At 40.1% G+C, this 22778-nt stretch overlaps 1 protein-coding gene across 1 annotated transcript in view; it reads left to right on the forward strand.

Moving 5' to 3' along the window:
• Positions 1-21557, forward strand: part of sez6b (seizure related 6 homolog b) — a 315312-nt gene extending 293755 nt beyond the window's left edge. Inside the window, exons 13-19 of the mRNA XM_051665921.1 lie at positions 4850-5044; positions 5254-5292; positions 5404-5512; positions 7425-7524; positions 8918-8986; positions 19646-19759; positions 19956-21557. Coding sequence (XP_051521881.1) covers positions 4850-5044; positions 5254-5292; positions 5404-5512; positions 7425-7524; positions 8918-8986; positions 19646-19723 — 590 coding nt within the window. The 3' untranslated portion in view covers positions 19724-19759; positions 19956-21557. The remainder of the gene's footprint in view (positions 1-4849; positions 5045-5253; positions 5293-5403; positions 5513-7424; positions 7525-8917; positions 8987-19645; positions 19760-19955) is intronic.
• The last annotated feature ends 1221 nt before the right edge of the window (positions 21558-22778 follow it).

The following is a 22778-nucleotide window of genomic DNA, read 5'->3' on the forward strand; positions in this document are numbered from 1 at the left end:
TGCTTTCACAAGCTGCACGAGTCTGTTGGGTATACTGCAGACTCACCACATTTTAACTTTTTGTTTAGTCTCCCATTCAGCTCATGAAAACACGCTGCGTGATCTTTTTTGGACTCAAGATTGCGCCGAGTATGGCTGCTGCGTTGCGAGCTCTGACACAACATGGTAGTGTTTTGTTTGTTTTGTTCACAGGTCTTATGTTTTTTTGTCTTGGATGTTGTCTGCCTTATTGTCTACGACAGACAAACACTTTTGGACATTGGTTCAGCAATTTCACACCGTAAACCGGACTTCAAATTCCTCTATGCCGACCCGCTGTTTACAAACACGCAAGCAGAGCCCTTTGTCTGGGCAGTCCGGACGCAGAAACGCAAAAGGAAAAGGGGAAACAGAGCCGGCGTTCTCATCAGAGTAAGACGTTGCGCAAATCGACCCCCGCTACCCAGTATTCTACTGGCAAATGTTCAGTCTCTGGATAACAAGCTCTGCGAGCTGAAAGCACGAATCTCTTTCCAACGAGAGACGAGGGACTGCTGCATTATCTGCCTTACGGAAACTTGGATGTCTGCGGAGATTCCAGACTCAGCCATTGAACCCGTAGGGTTCTCCGTGCACTGAGTGGACAGAGCGAAAGACCTCTCAGGTAAAAGCAGAGGTGGTGGTGTATGTTTTATGATCAACAAATCCTGGTGTGATCAGAGGAACGTTCATTCTATCAAGTCTTTCTGCTCTCCTGATCTGGAATTTCTCATGCTTCTGTGTCGACCATTCTGGCTACCGAGGGAATTCACAGCGGTCATTATCACAGCTGTGTACATCCCGCCACAAGCCGACACAGACCGGGCACTCAAGGAACTGTATGGGATTATAAGCAAGCAGGAAACCACGCACCCTGAGGTCATGTTCATTGTGACCGGGGACTTTAATAAAGCCAGTTTCAAATCAGTCGCACCAAAATACCACCAGCACATTAGTTTCAACACACGAGGGGACCGGGTTTTGGACCATTGCTACTCTCCCTTCCGGGATGGCTACAAATCCCTCCCCCGCCCACCATTTGGCAAATCGGACTACTCTTCCATTCTGCTTCTGCCCGCTTACAGGCAGAAACTGAAACAGGAAGCACCCACCCTCAGAACGATCCAGTGCTGGTCAGACCAATCAGACTCTATGCTACAGGACTGTTTTGATAACATGGACTGGGAGATGTTCCAGTCCGCCTCTGATGACGGCATCGAGCTTTACGCTGATAGCGTAATGTGTTTCATCAAAAAGTGCGTGGAGGATGTCGTTCCGACCAGAACAATACGGATCTATCCGAACCAGAAGCCATGGATAAATAGCGATGTTCGCACGGTACTTAATGTGCGGACCTCCGCTTTCAATTCCGGGAATGCGGAGGAGCATAAACAAGCCAGTTATGCCCTCCGAAAAGCAGAACAGCAAAACGCCAGTACAGGAGCAAGACTGAAGGACAGTTTAACACCACCAACTCTAGAAGCATGTGGCAGGGAATTAACATCATCACGGACTTTAAAGGGATTAAAAACTCCGCCATGAACACCGCTGCCTCTCTCCTGGATGAGCTAAATACTTTTTATGCTCATTTTGAGGGAAATAACACCGCCCTCACGGAGAGAGCTCTTGCGGCCGAAGCTACAGAGGTTAGTTCACTCTCCGTCTCTGTAGCGGATGTAACCCGATCCTTCCGACGGGTGAATATCTGCAAAGCCGCGGGCCCAGACGGCATTCCAGGCCGTGTCATCAGAGCGTGCGCGAACCAACTGGCTGGTGTTTTTACAGACATTTTCAACCTTTCCCTCTCTTTGTCTGTAGTCCCCACATGCTTTAAAACATCCACCATTGTGCCTGTTCCAAAGCAATCAAAAATAACTTGCTTAAATGACTGGTGTCCTGTTGCTCTGACCCCCATCATCAGAAAATGCTTTGAGAGACTAATCAGAGATTACATCTGCTCTGTGTTGCCTCTCTCTCTTGACCCATTGCAGTTTGCTTACCGCAACAACTGCTCCACTGATGATACCATTGCATCTACAATACACACTGCTCTCTCCCACCTGGAAAAAAAGAACACTTATGTGAGAATGCTGTTTGTAGACTACAGCTCAGCATTCAACACCATAATGCCCTCCAAGCTAGATGAGAAACTCCGGGCTCTGGGATTAAACAGCTCGCTGTGCAGCTGGATCCTGGACTTCCTGTCAAGCAGACGCCAGGTGGTTAGAATAGGCAGCAACATCTCCTCATCACTGACCCTCAACACTGGAGCCCCGCAGGGCTGTGTTCTCAGCCCACTCTTGTATTCCTTGTACACACATGTCTGTGTGGCAACACGTAGCTCCAATGCCATCATTAAGTTTGCTGATGACACGACGGTGGTAGGTCTGATCACTGACAATGATGAAACAGCCTACAGAGAGGAGGTGCATACTCTGACACACTGGTGTCAGGAGCACAACCTCTCCCTCAACATCAGTAAGACTTCAGGAGAAGAGATAGAGAACACAGTCCCATCACCATCAATGGAGCACCAGTGGAGAGAGTCAGCAGCTTCAAGTTCCTGGGTGTCCACATCACTGAGGAACTCACATGGTCCATCCACACTGAAGTCGTTGTGAAGAAGGCTCATCAGTGCCTCTTCTTCCTGAGACGGCTGAGGAAGTTTGGAATGAAACCCACATCCTCACACGGTTCTACACCTGCGCTGTAGAGAGCATCCTGACTGGCTGCATCTCCACCTGGTACGGCAATAGCACCGCCCACAACCGCAAAGCACTGCAAAGGGTGGTGTGAACTGCCAGACACATCATCGGAGGTGAGCTTCCCTCCCTCCAGGAAATATATACCAGGCGGTGTGTGAAAAAAGCTCGGAGGATCATCGGAGACTCCAGCCACCCGAGCCATGGGCTGTTCTCATTGCTACCATCAGGCAGGCGGTATCGCAGCATCAGGACCCGCACCAGCCGACTCCATGATAGCTTCTTCCCCCAAGCAATGAGACTTTTGAACTCTTGATCTCCCATGATCAAAATACATCAGCACTGCACTTTATTACTCTTACTCTTATATCTCACACCGGACTGTCATAAATTATATTATTATTATATTATATTCTCTCTTAACAACTTACTATCAACCGACAGCCTGAATGTCAATACAGTACAATACAACCTACTGTACATTCTATATATACTATATATACTTTTTTTTTTAATTGAATAATGTGTATCTATATTGTGTGTATTGTATACTGTACAGTGTATGTTATTATTTGTATATTGTTGTGTGTAATTATGTGTATATTAGACTTTAAATTGTGCTGTGTTAATTTGATGTTATTGTAAATTGGTATATGTCTCATCACTGTCACGACTGCTATGTTGATCGGAACTGCACCCAAGAATTTCACACACTATTGCACTTGTATATATGGCTGTGTGACAATAAAAGTGATTTGATTTGATTTGATCATGAGGAAGGATTACATCAACATGTGGATTGGAATGCAGGTGCGAATTGATATAAATAAAATAGTCTACTCCTCTCTCGCCGTTGCTGGCGTGCCAGTGATTACCCCTCCGCATGCCAGTATTGGAGCCATAGGTTGCCGAACCCTGATATAGATTGTGATACATTCTGAGACTCTGAAAAAAGAAACTGTTGAAAAAACAACATGAACCAAAAATTAAGATTTTTCTTATTTTTCTGATTTGACATTATATACCTTAGGGTGTAAATAAGGTGGCTCCGAAAAACTGCTTTTGTTTTGTTTCAAATCATGTCAACTGTGAGTAAAATTTTTGTTAAAATGACAAAGCAATCAAAAGTTATAGCATTACAAAAATAATTTATCCTAGTGTCCAAAAACATCATAAACGTCATAATTGTACATAAGAACTAATTACACATGCAAACACAACAATGACTAAAGGTTTGCATAGCATACAGACATGCTTTTAGTAATGAGATTTCACAGAATGAGTTTCATTCTGTGCCATTTGTGTCATTAAGTACTTGGCACTATCTCCTGGTGGCCATTTGTAACAGTCACCAATCATATGTCTCTCTGCCCAAATATGGATGAATTTTTTGCACCGTTCTGAGCCCAGTTTAGCGTTCCATGATGCATCATCTGATCCAGGTGAGCTAGTGTTTTCAGCCAGATTGCAAGATGCCAGATGCTGTGTGAACTGTGCACATTGTCCTTCGTGTCAGTTATCTAATGATCTATGCATCCGATTACCTTGTGTGTGGGCTTGTTTTAAGATAATCGCCTCCTCTAAGTAATGGTATGTGTTATTTTATGTTCTGTTTATTTTTCGTGAAATGTTAAATGCATATACTTAGCTATTACTCGCTATATTTTTGTCTGTGAGTAAAACAATAGACTGGATGTATTCTACTCCTTGAGAGCTTTAAAACAACATATGACACATGGCTATTTGATGAGATTGAAGTTTTTACTTATTACAATAATATGTACAGTGCAAAAATTATTAATAAATTATCAAAAAGGAACACTTCTGATTTGTCTCCAAATTTCAAAGTACTTGTTCATTTTTGGTCATAATGCCTACAGCTTCTAAGCTTTTAAACAAAACCAATTTTGTGTTGGTCAAGACTGTAGTTAATAATATTATGATCATTATTTTATTTCTTGCAGGCTTAAAAGTTTTTTAAAAATTGTTTAAATCAATTGTTTAAAATTTTATTTTATTTTATTAAAAGTGACTTATAATATCTCATGTTATTCTCAGAAATAGCAGTATTTATATGACTAATCCACATTTCTCAAAAAATCTGTGTATTCGTGGTATATGTTATATAGCTGACACATTGGAGCCGTGCAGGAATCCTGGGACTCCCGCCTATAGCATCCAGAGCTCAGAGAAGCTTGTGTATCAGGCAGGAGAGACTCTGCACTTCTCCTGTCTGAGCGGGTATGAGCTCCAAGGTGAACCTGTTCTCCGTTGTGTCCCCGGGCACCCTTCCAAATGGAGCCACCCACCCCCAATGTGCAAAGGTACATTCTTCCAATGTTTTGTAATGTTCATGGTGTTTGATGTGATCTGCATAGTACTGTATATCATTCATAAGGCACTTTTCCTGTTTCTAGTGGATGTTTAGTTATTCATATGTTGTTTCACTTCAGGGTAGGTAGTGTTTGTTTTGAATAATTGGTATGACATGCAACTTTTTCTCATGTGTTAAAAGCTCTCCCTTCTCTCCCAGCTGTAACACTGGAGTACATAGATGAACACAGGCTAGATGGTAAAAAGTTGTCCTTGCATCTTGTATATACATATATATATATATATATATTGTATATATCGCAGATATTCAACTTAAATACATTAATGTACATACTTTGTTCCTTTTTAGTGGCCAGTGCAGACTTCAGTATGGAGGGAGCCAGTGTGGCTGTTTCCATTTTTATCCCAGTGGCCATAATCATGATTATCATCATGTCAATATATTTCTACTTTTCAAGGTAAGTTGAAATAGTGGCCCCAAAAAGTATTTGGAGTTTTAAGCCACACTTTAAAATCTATGAATATCATTAGTCAACAAAATGTTGACTAAAACATACTAAAAAACATTCACGTTGATTTATCCTATTACATCAATATGATGATCTTTTTTAGCTACAGCAGGGCAGATAAACATTTTAATTTGCGGTGTTGCATGGTTGTTATAACTTGCATCATTGGTGGAATTTCTTTTAATTAAACACGACATTCAGCGGTCACGGATTCACACATATCAGGTAATGCCCCTCATGTCTTCACAACAGTCCCATGACAAACCATCCAACTGTGAATTTTGTGCAAGTCTCTCACGGCAATAATGACAACGTGGACCCATATATATCAGGGATAAAGGATAAATATCAAGGGTAGCCTTTATTTAAAGTAGCCTACAAACAGTTTCTTTGCATTAATGTTTGACTTTAGATGATTTGCTTAATCTATCCAGCCCAGAGCAGTGAGCGGTTCTCTTTTTCTGTCACTATTGTTGCTTGATAACTAATTTATTTAACCTCCAGTTAATGAAATGAATAAATTCCATGTTCTCCCTTTTATATTACCCCAAGAATAATTAAAGTAACATATTGCTTATTCTGGACTTACAGTGTTTCCTGTTCCGCAGATCCGATTTTCCCCACCGCTGAATCTCCAGCGTTACAGCTAAGCAATTATATTTTACCCAAATTTTGATTTTGCAGTTAGAATGAGGCAGTGAAAAAACGCTAAAATGGCACGCCTTTCTATTGCATTGTGAATCTTATGAGCTGGAACTTTCAATTAATTTCTCCAAATGACTCGCCAACTCACAAGTTATTGGTTTGAATCAGTCTAACGAATCATTCACTGAATTAACTCAATGAAACTTGTAATAAAAACAATTCTTGTAATAAATGGTTTTATAATTTTAGTATATGATTCTCTCTCTCTCTCTCTCTCTCTCTCTCTCTCTCTCTCTCTTTATTTATATATATATATATATATATATATATATATATATATATATATATATAGTGTGTGTGTGTGTGTGTGTGTGTGTGTGTGTGTGTGTGTGTGTGTGTGTGTGTGTGTGTGTGTGTACAGTATATACACATGTATTAACAGTTCGGCCCTCATAGAGTGACACTAGTCCAATCTGGCCCTCAACTAAAATAAGTTTGACACCCCTGATCTAATGCAATGAAATTCCTATATTTTAAAGTGTGGCTTAAGGGATAGTTCACCCAAAATGAAAATGTTCTCATTATTTACTCACCCTCATGCCATCCCAGATGTGTATGACTTTCTTTCTTCTGCTGAATACAAAGAAAGATTTTTAGAAAAATATATAAGCAATATGATAAGTGTGGGTGAGAAACAGATCAATATTTTGGTCCTTTTTGACAATAAATTCTCCTCCATGTCCAGTAGGTGGCAAAATGCACAAAGAATGTGAATCGCCAAAAACAAAAGAAGAAGAATGTGAAAGTAAAAGGGGAGATTTATAGTAAAAAAAAAAAACACACCTATCATATCACTTCTGAAGATATGGATTTAACCACTGGAGTCATATGGATTATTTTTATGCTGCTTTTTGAGCTTCAAAGTTCTGGCTACAATTTACTTGCATTATATGGACCTACAGAGCTGAAACATTCTTCTAAAAATCTTTGTTTGTGTTCAGCAGAAGAAAGAAATTCATACACATCTGGGATGTCATGAGGGTGAGTAAATGATGAGAGAATTTTCATTTTTGGGTGAACTATCCCTTTAGGTGTCCAAAAATGTATGTGGCCACTGACATCAAAAACAATTCTAGATATAATTTAGTTCAAATCTCTCTCCTCTAGTTTAGACCAGGGCAACAAACTTAAATTGTTGTTGCATATCTCTTTTCAGGGTGCAGGGGAAATCACTACGCCTGTCCATGTCCACATCGCCACAATATGACCACATTAGAGGAGAGTCAGCTTTTGAAAACCCCATTTATGAGACTGGAGTAAGTAAAGCATTTGCTTTCCAACAGGCTGTCAGAGAATTCCCACACATTTACCCACATCCTCCTCATCAGTAGTAATAGAATCTTATTTAAATATACCACATCTATTTGTGGTGATTTCCATGGCAGGACTGAGAGCTACTCAGGTGTTTAGTCTTATGGGTGCATATCTGCACTTTGCACGCTATCTGTGTTACTGTATTGTGGTGGGTTTATTTTTGTTATCAAATAAGCTGTAAAGTGCCATTCTGGCGCAGACAGAGCCACGCCCTCATCATATCGTCACTTCATTATTATCAGAACATGAAAGAGGAGTTAAGATATTTAACCCCATTATTAGAAAGTCTCAGTGGCGTGTCCAGACTTTTTTGATTGGGGTGGCCCATGTGAGGCTCAGACTCATTCAAGGGTGGCATGAAGCATAACTCAACATCCCTGATATTAATAATAATAATAATAAGATATGTACATTTTCAGATTTTTTTAATAGTCAAATGTTACTTATCTAAATAATTGATTAAATGTTATTAAATGTTAATACTGCAAAACACAGAAAACTCCAAATAGCATTTTCTTTTTTTCTTTTTTTTTTTTCAGTATAATATTTTTATATATGTAGTGTCTCTTTAAACTGCATAAATGTTATGGACACTGCTAATATAAACACGGTAGTTCTTCGGAATTTTGTGGAATTTTGGAGTTTAAGACTGGTGTGACAAAATACTATCAAGTAGGCTATTGTTTTATTTTGAGACAATAAGAAATATCTTCAATAACTTCTTTAATCTTATCATAGGCCTACACATAAAGAATGTGCATGGATTTCAGTTTTGTGTATGCTACTCAATTTAGCCATATTTTGGGACTGACAAAGACAATTCAATTAATGAAACAGTGCTTTAAATATAACTTAACATATTTTCTTAAGAGACATACTATGAAATAAGACTGAATGCATTACATTATGAAAGGAAATAAAAACAGGCTATATGAAGACACAACTTTATGCAAATTAAAAAACTGATTTGTATTAATTTAATTGTAACTTCAACACATGATTATGATAAAGAACCTGCAAAAGTTTACAAGGTTCATGGCAATGTGGCATCGCATCTTTTAAAGATTTTTAAAAACTTTGTTTGAGGCAGATAGTTTTAAGTAAACTAGATATCCCTGCATGTTTAAAAGAAAATACTTATGATGCACACATCGATGTTATACACTCCCCCAAACATCACATGGGAAAGAAGTCTGACATTTCATATCTGAATGAATGAATGGTTCTTGGCCAGAATAAGATGATTAAATATGCAGAAGTTTACAGCATTACTGTCAAGGCTCCTGCATTTGCCGGTTCATTCTGTTGTTTTTCTCTCTCACTTGTGTGTCACAGGTGGAGTCAGTGAGTGTAATCGGCGTTTCCATGGGAATGCTGATCGCTCCTGGGGAGACGCTGATTACGGTAATGGTTTTCTCACACACTCCACCTGTCCTTCTCATTTCATTCCTTGTGTTTTCCCTGTACATTTGCTGGTTTATTGTTTGCTGTACCACTCACGTTTGTCTCTTGTCTAGTGTGCAGTTGGTTGCGCAGTTCTCAAGGTGGTGTTTACCCCACAAATCACCATTGCCCTGTTGGTTGCTCTCGAGGAGGATTCCTCGAATGATCTGCCCGTGTGTCAGAGAACTTGTGTGCCAGGGCGTTGCTCGCATCACACCAACCTGCTTTGGATCTTTCCGGACTTCCACGACATAACACGAACTGACGAACACACTCTCCTCGCCCTCTGTGGCTTCATTATTTGAGCTCGAACGAGCTGGCGCTGGAGCGCTTTTTCTGTTCAATTAATAAAGGACTTTGTCATTTAGTTCCTCTGTTCTTGGGTCTTTTGTCCCAGCACACCTGACAGAATAAACCAGCCAGCTATGGACCCAGTGGAGGAGACCACTATTCGTTCCGCCCTGTCTCAGCAAAGGGCTCTGTTTGGTTGACACCAAGACCAGATATCTGCATCTAACCGTGCCATGGAGATGATGGCGTTGCAGCTCACTGAGCTTATGGCGCTGGTCCAGCAACTCCGCCTCCCTCCTGATCCTAGTCTGGCGCAGGATATACCTCCTCCCCCTTCGACTGTTTCCCATGCCTCTGCGAGCAGGTCTAATGTGCAAATTCTTCCCCCAGCTCCATACGCAGGTGAGGGATCTGTAAGGGATTTTTTATTCGATGTTCTCTGTTTTTCTCCATGCAGCCCTCTACTTTCACTTCCGACACCATGAAGGTTGCCTATGTTATCATGCTCCTTTCCAGGAAGGCTGGAGAATGGGGAACGACTATGTGGGACAACTTTCATGCATGCTGCTCATCCTATGAGGCTTTTTCTACGGAGCTTCGTGGGGTTTTCAACCACACTGCTCAAGGCCGGGAGGTAGGGAGAATTTTATCTGGACTTTCCCAGAGGAACCGATCTGTTGTGGATTTTGCGAACCCATGCAGGTGGGCAGACTCCCAGTGTCGCGTAGGGAGAAGCAGCGACGGCTCCTCAAGGGTTTACGTTTCACTTGTGGCCAAGCTGGCCATCTCTCTGCTACCTGTTCGTTAAAAGACCCCGCTCGTCTGTAGTTAGGAGGTTACTGGCGAGCGCAACTCCCCTGGACAAAGCCCCTGGACTTTGCACTCTTTTCCCGGTCCGGTTACAGAGTGGTACTAACAGTCATGTGATCTCTGCTTTGGTGGATTCCGGCACCTAGGGGAATTTTATCGACACGGATTTGGCTTCAAGGTGGCGGCTTCCCAGATTCCGACTGGAGGAACCCATCATAGACCCTTGTCAATCATCATACATGCCACTAATCTTGTCACCATGGTCTCCAGGAATCATTCTGCTCATCTGGTCTCCAGCTACCCCGGTTGTGCTGGGGCACCCATGTTTGGTAACACATAACCCTCACATAGATTGGGCAACCAACTCTGTTTTGTCTTGGAGCTCTTTCTGTTCTTCTCATTGTCTTAACTCTGCTGTCTCCCATGTCCAGTCTTGTTTTTCGTTGCAGGATGAGCCGGCAGATGTGTCAGTGGTCCCACTGGAATATCACGACTTGAGGGCGGTGTTTAGCCGATCCCATGCCTCGACCCTCCCTCTTCATCGCCCTGCATAGATTATCGAGAGCTGAATGACATCACGGTTAAGAACCGTTACCCTCTGCCGTTGATGTCCTCAGCTTTCGACCTCTTGCAATGGGCGTCCATCTTTACGAAGTTGGACTTACGGAACGCTTACCATCTGGTCTGTATTAGGAAGGGGGATGAATGGAAGATGGCATTTAACACTCATAGGGGGCACTTCAAATACTTGGTCATGCCTTTCGGATTGGTCAACGCCCCCGCTGTCTTCCAGGGGCTCATGAATGACGTGCTTCGAGACATGGTTGATCGTTTTGTTTTCGTTTACCTCGACGATATTCTGATTTTCTCCCAGAATATGCAAGACCATGTGCGGCACATCAGGCAGCTTCTTCAGCGACTGCTAGAGAATCAGCTGTTTGTCAAGGCAGAGAAGTGTGCGTTTCATGTGCAGTCAGTTCCGTTCTTGGAGTTCATCGTTTCATCTGAGGGAGTGTGTATGAACCTGGCTAAGGTTAAGGCCATCGCTGAGTGGCCAACCCCTGATTCTTGCAAGGCTTTCCAGAGGTTTCTGGGGTTCACTAACTTTTACTGTAGATTTATTAGAAATAATAGTCAACTCGCCGCACCCCTGACAGGTCTCACCTCCATGCGCACTGAATTTTGTTGGTCTCCACAGGCTGAATTCGCATTTGCAAAACTCAAAGAGCGTTTTTCCACCGCACCCATTTTAAATTCCCCCAACCCTGCTTTACAGTTCATTGTGGAGGTGGAAGCATCGGAGGTGGAGGTTGGTGCTGTTCTCTCTCCATCTCCCTCAGATGGAAAGGTGCATTCTTCTGCATTCTTTTTGCACCGCTTAACTCCCGCTGAATGGAATTATGATGTCAGTAACCGGGAATTACTGGCTGTCCGGTTGGCCTTGGGTGAGTGGCATCATTGGTTAGAGGGTTTGGGGATACCTTTCATGGTTTGGACCAATCACAAGAACCTAGAGTACATCCATAGTGCCAAACGTCTTAACTCTAGGCAGGCTCGCTGGCCATTTTTTTTCATGAGTTTTGATTTCACGCTCTCGTATCGTCCGAGCTCAAAGAACATCAAACCCGATTCCCTTTCTCGATGTTTTGAAATCGAGACCTCCACCACTCCAGCGGATACCATCCTCCCCGCTCCTCAAGTGGTGGACATGGTGTCCTGGGAGGTGGAGGCTAAAGTCTGCACTGTGCTACGTAACACTGCGTCTCCTGCCACATGCCCAGTGGGTAAGCTGTTCGTTCCGTGATCAGTTTGAACGTACGTTCTTCAGTGGGGTCACTCATCCAACATTGCCTGTCACCGAGGGGCTGCTCATACTCAAATGCACATTAGACAGTGTTTTTGGTGGCCATCGCTTGCGTGGGACGTTCGCCAGTTCGTTGCCGCTTGCCCAGTTTGTGGGACTAATAAGACCTCCTGTAACCCCCCGGCCGGTCTCCTCCAACCACTGTCAGTCCCTTCGAGACCCTGGTCGCACATAGCCATGGATTTTGTTACTGTCTCCCCCCCTCCCATGACAACACATTCATTATGACTGTAGTGGACAGGTTCTCGAAGGTGCCTCATTTCATTCCCCTCTCCAAATTACCCTCAGTGAGGGAGACAGTGGTAGCGGTCATTAATCACATCTTCCATATTCATGGCCTCCCGGTGAACGTGATTTCTGACAGAGGCCCCTAGTTTGTGTCACGTTTTTGGGCAGAGTTCTGCCGACAGCTGGGGGCTACAGTGAGTTTGTCCTCTGGGTTTCATCCCCAGACTAATGGGCAAGTGGAACGAGCCAACCAACAACTGGAAAAGACCCTGCGATATATGGCATATATATTTAAGATTGAGCTTGGATAGAGTATGCTCAACTCGTTGCCGTCATCATCTACGGGGTTGTCACCCTTCCAGTGTAGCCTCAGTTACCAGCCCCCCCTGCTTCCCACCCAAGAGACCGATACTCAGGTCCCGTCCGATCATGCTTTTTAACAGAGGTGCCAACGCACCTGGAAAGCCACCAGAGAAGTCTGCAGACCGAAAACGGTCTAAACCCCCGACTTACATCTGCGGGCAGAAGGCTTATCTGTCCTCCCAGGACATTCCACTCCGTCTCCCCTCACTTAAGCTGGGCCCCAAATGTATTGGACCATTTTCCATCGCTGAGGTTATCTGTCCAATGGCGGTCCATCTCAAATGATCTCCTCACCTTCTTCGCATCCATCCCGTCTTTCATGTTTCCAAAATCAAACCCGTTTTTCATTCTAATTTGCACCTCATCACTCCTCGAATGTTATGTCCACGTGTCGGGGAACTTGTGTGCCTGGGTGTTGCTCACATTACACCAACCTGCTGCGGAACTTTCCGGACTTCCACGAGTGCTTTTTCTGTTCGATTAATAAAGGACTTTGTCATTTATCTCCTCTGCTCTTGGGTCTTTTGTCCCCGGGCACCTGACAATTACAGTTTTTTTCTAGTTGGGATAGAAGGGAGTACTGGCTTCTTCACTTCAAGCACTGAATTGAAGTGTAAAATAAAAATATAAACTCATAAAATAAACAACTGACCTTGTGCCCTTATCAACCAGGTACTAGATCAAAAACAAAAAATCTAAATGGGCTAATTTCCACTTTAGAACTCTTTTAACTACACTGTGGCTCATTAACTTTTATGTTTGTGGGTGTGGTGATTGCTCTCTCCTCTTCTATTCACTCTCCCATAGACCTTTTTCACAGACTGTGATGATGCGTTTCTGCCTTATTTATCAGCGTAAATCTTGCAATTTTTTTAATATTATACATTTTTTAAATATTGAGTGTAAATTTATAACATTATGCTTTGTGTTATATTACCCTGGAATTAGTTTTAAAAAGCAAATTACCACAGCTGCAAGGGGGTTTCTATTACAGCTGCTGAGAGAGTGATAGTAAATTTGGCATCTTCTCTGTGTCTTAATCCACCGCTCTCTATTTTTTTCCTCTTCTGGAAAGTCATTCATATGTAATAGTGGATTTTTTCTTTTGCTCTTCGAGCAAATGGGTAAGTTAAAATAATATTTGCTGTGGTCTCCCATTCATTCTCATTCAACACTGTCAAAGTTTACCCTGCAAATGTTCACTTCCGCTTCAAAACCCGGAGTGTGAAAAAGGTCTATTCTTCAGAGGAACGGCACTTCAAAATAAAAGTTCCAGTAGGCAAAATAAAAAATAATATTAAAAAAATGGGTAAATAATAACAGTAAAAATATAAAAACACTTATCTTGAGGCTTTTAATGTTATACTATATGGGGGGGCTCTCCGTTTCATCTTTTCACTTTGTTCAGTATTCACATTCAGCTTAAAGGGATAGATAGTTTTTTGTGTGTGTGTGTAACACAAAAGGAAATGTTTAGCAGAATATTCAAAAGTAGCACAAAATTTGTCCATATGACTTGTGCACTATATTCTAAGTCTTCTGAAGCCACACGAAAGATTTAAGTGAGGAACAAACCAAAACTGATGTCGTTATTAACTGAAAGTCTTGCCCTCCGCTGTAGCTTGGAAATGTCTTTTGACCTTAGGAATATTCAAATGTGGCAAATAAATCCATTGGTTGTTGTATTTCATAACCAAATGTAACATGCCAGTTTGAATAAGCTGAAGTGCAAATGAGATTTACTTTTATTGTATGGAAAAGAGCACTTGGGACCTTCTGCTAAACATCTCCTTTTGTGTTTCATGGAAGAAAGAAAGTAATATGGATTTGTAACAACATAAAGGTGAACAGTCCTGTTAACTTAAAAACAACTAATTATTTATGTTTTTTTTTTTATATATATATATATATATTTTTTTACCTACACTGGGGTCCAAAAGTTTGGAATAATGGACAGATTTTGCTCTAATGGAAAGAAATTGGTACTTTTATTCACCAAAGTGACATTCATCTGATCACATTGTATAGTCAGGACATTAATAACGTGAAAAATTACTAATACAATTAGAAAAAACATTTCAGAACTTCTTAAACTACTTCAAAGAGTGCTTATCAAAAAATCCTCCATGTGCAACAATGACAACTTTGCAGATCCTTGGCATTCTAGCTGTCAGTTTGTCCAGATACTCAGGTGACATTTCACCCCACGCTTCCTGTAGCACTTGCCATAGATGTGGCTGTCTTGTTGGTCACTTCTCACGTACCTTACAGTCTAGCTGATCCCACAAAAGCTCATTACATTTCCTCCACCATGCTTGACTGATGGTGTTTAGCATTCCTCCAACAGCTTTTCGTTCACCCTTCGTCTCACATTGTCCTGTTTGAACCAAAAACTTCAAACTTCGATTCATCGGTCCATAACACTCTTTTCCAATTATCTGTTGACCAATGTCTGTGTTTCTTTGCCCACTCTAACCTTTTCTTTTTGTGTTTCAAAAGTTGCTTTTTCTTTGCAATTCTTCTCATAAGGCCTGCACCCCTGAGTCTTCTCTTTACTGTTGTACATGAAACTGGTGTTGAGCAGGTAGAATTCAATGAAGCTGTCAGCTGAGGACATGTGAGGCATCTATTTCTCAAACTAGAGACCCTGATGTACTTATCCTCTTGTTTAGTTGTACATCTGGCCTTCCACATCTCTTTCTGTCCTTGTTAGAGCCAGTTGTCCTTTGTCTTTGAAGACTGTAGTGTACAGGTGCATCTCAATAAATTAGAATGTCGTGGAAAAGTTCATTTATTTCAGTAATTCAACTCAAATTGTGAAACTTGTGTATTAAATAAATTCAATGCACACAGACTGAAGTAGTTTAAGTCTTTGGTTCTTTTAATTGTGATGATTTTGGCTCACATTTAACAAAAACCCACCAATTCACTATCTCAAAAAATTAGAATACATCATAAGACCAATAAAAAAAACATTTTTAGTGAATTGTTGGCCTTCTGGAAAGTATGTTCATTTACTGTATATGTACTCAATACTTGGTAGGGGCTCCTTTTGCTTTAATTACTAACTCAATTTGGCGTGGCATGGAGGTGATCAGTTTGTGGCACTGCCGAGGTGGTATGGAAGCCCAGGTTTCTTTGACAGTGGCCTTCAGCTCATCTGCATTTTTTGGTCTCTTGTTTCTCATTTTCCTCTTGACAATACCCCATAGATTCTCTATGGGGTTCAGGTCTGGTGAGTTTGCTGGCCAGTCAAGCACACCAACACCATGGTCATTTAACCAACTTTTGGTGCTTTTGGCAGTGTGGGCAGGTGCCAAATCCTGCTGGAAAATGAAATCAGCATCTTTAAAAAGCTGGTCAGCAGAAGGAAGCATGAAGTGCTCCAAAATTTCTTGGTAAACAGGTGCAGTGACTTTGGTTTTCAAAAAACACAATGGACCAACACCAGCAGATGACATTGCACCCCAAATCATCACAGACTGTGGAAACTTAACACTGGACTTCAAGCAACTTGGGCTATGAGCTTCTCCACCCTTCCTCCAGACTCTAGGACCTTGGTTTCCAAATGAAATACAAAACTTGCTCTCATCTGAAAAGAGGACTTAGGACCACTGGGCAACAGTCCAGTTCTTCTTCTCCTTAGCCCAGGTAAGACGCCTCTGATGTTGTCTGTGGTTCAGGAGTGGCTTAACAAGAGGAATACGACAACTGTAGCCAAATTCCTTGACACGTCTGTGTGTGGTGGCTCTTGATGCCTTGACCCCAGCCTCAGTCCATTCCTTGTGAAGTTCACCCAAATTCTTGAATCGATTTTGCTTGACAATCCTCATAAGGCTGCGGTTCTCTCGGTTGTTGTTCATCTTTTTCTTCCACACTTTTTCCTTCCACTCAACTTTCTGTTAACATGCTTGGATACAGCACTCTGTGAACAGCCAGCTTCTTTGCCAATGGATGTTTGTGGCTTACTCTCCTTGTGAAGGGTGTCAATTATTGTCTTCTGGACAACTGTCAGATCAGCAGTCTTCCCCATGATTGTGTAGCCTAGTGAACCAAACTGAGAGACCATTTTGAAGGCTCAGGAAACCTTTGCAGGTGTTTTGAGTTGATTAGCTGATTGGCATGTCACCATATTCTAATTTTTTGAGATAGTGAATTGGTGGGTTTTTGTTAAATGTGAGCTAAAATCATTACAATTAAAAGAACCAAAGACTTAAACTACTTCAGTCTGTGTGCATTGAATTTATTTAATACACGAGTTTCACAATTTGAGTTGAATTACTGAAATAAATGAAGTTTTCCACGACATTCTAATTTATTGAGATGCACCTGTATGCCTTTGTATGAAATCTCCAGTTTTTTGGCAGTTGCAAGCATTGTATAGCCTTCATTCTTCAAAACAATGATTGATTTATGAGTTTCTAGAGAAAGCTGTTTCTTTTTTGCCATTTTTTACCTAATATTGACCTTAAAACATGCCAGTCTATTGCATAATGTGGCAACTCAAAAACAAACACAAAGACAATGTTAAGCTACATTTAACGAACCAAATAGCTTTCAGCTGTGTTTGATATAATGGCAAGTGACTTTCTAGTACCAAATTAGCAATTTAGCATGATTACTCAAGGATAAGGTGTTGGAGTGATGGCTGCTGGAAATGGGGCCTGTCTAGATTTGATCAAAAATGACTTTTTTCAAATCGTGATGGTGCTGTTTTTTACATCAGTAATCTACTGACTCTACTTTGTGATCAGTTGAATGCCACTTTGGTGAATTAAAGTACCAATTTCCTTCTGAAACAGCAAAATCTGTACATTATTCCAAACTTTTGGCCCCCAGTGTATATCCCTGCAAAAAAAAAAGATCAGCTTAACCAGCATGCAATTCCCATGAAGGTCTAGTCTGGTTTATGCTGGTTAGTGCTGGTGTGGTGCTGGTCAGTGCTGGTCTTTTCAGCAGGGATGTAAACTTCTCAATCACTTACAATGCACTTTCACCCCACACCCCCCCCCCCTTCTCTTTCTGCATCCCTGAAGGACAATGAGGTGAGATTTTCTGAAACCCTTCCTGTCAATAGCATTACACTCACTGCATTGATGTCTTTTCCCTCAGCCTGCTGGTTCTAGCATGTGTTACAGATCTCAGCTTATTCACACCTCTTACGTGCTGTACTAGTATCTCTCCAGACCTAATGTAGTGTAGCACTCATAACCCAGTCTCAGCAGCACTCACTACTTGTATACTAAACAGCTCGATAACAGTTTCTGGCCCCCAGGGCTCAGTCTGTATTTGACTGTATGTAAGTGTGTGGCCAGCCATGTGAGAGCATATGTACAGTATGTGTTTTTGTGTGACTGTTCCACCTGCACTAAAGCCCTGAAGCCGTGCACTCACTGTAAGTGTGTCAGTAAGTGATAGTCATGAGCACCTCTCTCAGATGAACAGACAGTCTGTGTTTGTGTATACCGGTGTCTCCAACATGAGAGGTGGGCATGCTAACGAGGAGGCTAAAGGCTACAGGCTCTAGCGTCAGTCACTAGTGCACCTCTTGTGGCCAGGGGAGTGAGGTTTACACACTGCACAGCTACTTACCAGCTGGCTACCATTACACTCAACCCCCTAAACCTCACTCCCATCTGGGTCATAGCACCACTGTAACCGGTCCTGCTCAACTCGCTCCGAGTAGGATTCGAACCAGCGTCTCCAGCATGGGAGGCAGGCACGCTAACACGCTAAAGGCTACAGCCTCTAGCATCAGTCGCTAGTGCGCCTCTTATGGGAGTGAGGTTTACACACTGCACAGCTACCTACCAGCTGGCTACCGTTACATTTACACAATTATAAGTCTATTTTACCACACATCCGCTGATTTAAAGGTAGGGCTTAGCACCTTTTCTGTTTTGAAATTCGATTTAAAAGTGCAATTAGCTAAATAAATAGCATGTAGCAAAATTAGCATTAGCACTTTTTGCTAATTGCTAAAGTTTCAAACAGGAATAAATGAATTTTATTTATTTTTTAATATATGCTTAAATTATGTACACTCACTCACATAAAATGAAGACTCTTGTCATATGTCTTTGAGAAAAAGTTGCTTTAATCTACATGTGGTGCTGGATGCACATTCATTAGTACTATCACATGACCAGCTGAATATCACTTGTTTTATCTTGATAATCACCTGTTATTGCATCATGGTGTGAATAGCGCATTTCTACAATGGCATGGTGATGCATATACACTAAGTGTCAGTGCAACGTAAACAAACCCGACTGCTGTATTTACATTTTTTAATAAGCATGCTCTTTGTTTATTTATCATAAACATCAAAAGCCTTCAGAACTATACTTTTATACTCATAGTCATCTACTTTGTTCATTTATTAGATCACAATTTCACCTCCAAAATCATACATTGTTTTTCTTAAAAAATTACTCAATAGTTTTGGTAAATCCTCCAAGGAATATTACGGGTTCAATACAAGTTAAGCTTCTTCGACAGTATTTGTGGCATAATATTGACTACCACAAAAAATACTTTCGACTTGTCCCTCCTTTTCTTAAAAAAAAAAAAAGGTTTTAATTTACAGTGAGGCACTTACATTGGAAGTGAATGGGGCCAATTTATTTGGAGGGTTTAAAGACAAATGTGAAACTTACAATTTTATAAAAGTACTTACATTAATTACTCTGTTAAAACTAATGTATTATTTGAGCTTTCAAGTTTTTATTTTATCATACTAAAATCATGTTTACTTACATCTTGTTTATGTCTTGTGTCTTTACTTGTGAAATAGCAAGTATTTTAACATTTACGGATTGTCCCCATTTACTTCCATTGTAAGTGCCTCACTGAAACCCAGACTTTTTTTTTTTTTTAAAGAAAAGGAGGGACTAGTCGAAATAATTTTCTGTGGAAATCAATATTATGCCACAAATTATGTCGATTGAGCTTAACTTGTATTTAACCCAGAAAATTCCTTTCAACTTTCATGTTTCCATTGCTGATTATTATTTTTTAATTACTTTCACACTTAAGTTGCATGGTATTTTTGATTTGTACAGAGACCTATGATTCAAACCAGCCACCAGAGGTACTCTCTAGGATTCTGTTGTAAAGAAAGAGCCTGTAAGGAGAGTTGATCAATGGAGTAGCATCACATGGACAAGGCCGAGAAGGTTTGAACCACTGGTGTAGGGTGTCTCCATCTTTCGTCTCTGTCTTTTGAGTTACATTTAATGCCAGCATTGATTTTTGTTACATGCCCCATTCACTCACAATGGTGCACACTGCTTTCATTTTTAGAAATGATAAATATGTGCATATAAATGCTAAATATTTATGTACTTTTTTGTGTTTTTGTTTGGTATGTAGGATACAAGAGAATATGAAGTCTCCATTTAAAAACAACAAAGCTAATTTTAGCATGAAGGACCACAAGCCTTTCTCTGCCTTGTGGAAGGTTTCTCAGTTCCACTCACATCTTGTGTAGCCACCTCTGCTCTTATACCTGCCTACCTTCTCATCCTTTCTTATCTGCTGTAAATATTGCCTTGCTTCTAAAGACTTCCACAAGTGAAGAGTGTGGACAACATGATATTATTTTTGTAGAGCTTCAATAGCCATGGCCTAGCAGAATTGCTTGTACAGTTTTTACCCGTAATTTAGCCAAATTAAATAAGGAATTTAAAAATGACTAAAAACTGGGAAATCATGTCATTTAGCTGATTGATGTCTCTTTAAACATATTTATTCATTTATTTAATTTCTTGATTGTTGTGCTTTTGTTACCTATCAACACCCAGAGATAATTTATGGCCTGAAAGGGCATCTAGAGTATTACAATTCAGTTTATGGATTATTCAGATGAATTTGCAGCAAATGTAATGGTTATTATAACATTTGACACCTGAATGGCATGCAGGGAAAAAGTAAACACATTGAAATTACAATGACGTAAAACAAAAAGTAACCATTCAACAATAAAACGTATGCATGGTTTACAGCTTATTATTATTTTTCCCCCACACATCATAAAAATGAGACATTTTAATTACAAGAGCTGAGTATCAACCTTCAAATGACATCTGTCAGTGTTTTGCATGGGGACTGGTCTGGTAATTGGTTCTGTATCCAATGATGTGAAGTGGGTCTTTATTTAATCGACCCGAAGCCTTTACTTTATCCTTAATTGTAGCTAGCCTGTGTGTGCAGTGACAGACTAAGACTGAGGGGAAAGAGGTCTCTACCTGCGCTAAATTTCGCCTTTGGTTGAATAAGCCAAAAGTTAAAAATATATATGTACAGCAAGTTCTTGTAAATCATCCATCCTTCACTGATCATACTGGCTCAGATTTCTTTGGTTTCAGTTTATTTTTGTATGTTTTTATACATATGATGGAACAAAAAACAATTGACTGTAATCTTTCAGCAGGCATTCTTAATCTATAAATATCTAAGAATGTACATAAAATTTGTATTAGATATGGCTTAAAATGTATGTATATATGAGGTTTATCTATCATAGAATAGATCATTGTTCATCATTTGATACTGTCCGTCAACATCAATGATATGGATCATCTAAAACAAATATGTACTTGTTCTCCATATTAATGTTGTCCGTATTGAAAAAATGTAATTTCAATGTAATTAGCAAAAGCTGCCAAAAACATCACAATTGGTCATAGGACACATAACAGAATTGCATCATGGATGTATGTTTCAGTGTTTCACTGTCTCCAACTGGAAAAAAGGAACATTTTGGAAACCTAAGAAACAACATTTAATTGATTTATGAAATCTCACAGAATTCAGAGTGGAGCAGCATAAATGAATTCCTTGACACAGTGCTCAAACTGAAATATTCATGATTCAAAATGATATTATATACATGTTTTTGCTTTACTGTACTTTACTGTAATTATTTACCACATTGTCAGAGCATATCTTCAATTAAAAATTATATTCCATCAAAACTGCTGTTTTGTTGTTGTAACCTTTTTATTAGTTTTTAAGGTGGATTTTGTGTTTCCCTTACTCAAAGGTGCGGGAACTAATTTTTGGCAAGGGGTGCTGCAGTTTAGGCGGATGATATACTGTACACATCATGCATGCGCAACGAGGGCATCAGAGAACCATGTCACCCTGGGGATCATGTCTATTACACACACACACACAAAACGCAATGGACCGTTTTCACCAGCAATTAAGTCATTCAATAAGCCAGTCAATGCATTTACATTCTACCACTTTCAAAACTATTGTTGTGTCAGTGTGAATGAGATAACCATAAAACACAATATAATTTTTCAGACAAAATAGCTATTAAAATGAACCCATATTCTAAAATATTAAGCTATTAATAAATGTCCTACCTGTTACTTGAATACCACAAATGTGGCCTCAAGGGTGTTGCTAATAGGCTAAATGACTTCAAGAGATTTTCAATATCCATGGTGTCAATTATCTCCGTGTGTATGTGCATTAATATTAGTATGTGTGAGTCTTTGCTGGCTCATGCTACAAGTCTTCAGCCGTCTCCAGCGATTATACAGGGATGAATAAGTGAGGGATACAACAACAACACAAGCGATTCATTTTCAACAAAGTTAGGGAGACAGTCCATTGCTCAGAGGTTTTAGTACCATCCGCAGGGCGCCGAAACGCAAGATCAATAAAGCTCTGTACTGTTTTTTTTTTTATTATTATTATTTTATTATTATTATTATTTATTGATATATTTTTTTTTTTTTGTAAATTATTATAATTTCAAGGATGATCTTACACATGAGTAAAGCACAATATTCTTCTGAAGAAAAAAAACTTAAGATTGAGGATTAATTTGTTTTTATTCATACAAACTGTAATATCACACTACAATATTTATTATTAAACACAGTAATTATACTATATATATATATATATATATATATATATATATATATATTTTTTTTTTTTTTTAATTTATTTATTTTTTTTTTTTTTGCTTTTGCTTTTGTGGAGATAAATGAAAAAGGGAAAATAAAGTTCACTATCCATCACAAGGTCTCTCTTTAGTTTGGCAGGGCCCTGCCCACTAGCATGACACATCTCTCCGAAACGGGACGCTATTTTTATTAACAAATGACAGATACACTGAAAGCGAAAATTGTATAATATATACTGCATAAACACAATGAAATATATGAAATCTCG

The sequence above is a fragment of the Myxocyprinus asiaticus genome, chromosome 31 (assembly GCF_019703515.2).
Source record: "Myxocyprinus asiaticus isolate MX2 ecotype Aquarium Trade chromosome 31, UBuf_Myxa_2, whole genome shotgun sequence".
NCBI lineage: Eukaryota > Metazoa > Chordata > Actinopteri > Cypriniformes > Catostomidae > Myxocyprinus > Myxocyprinus asiaticus.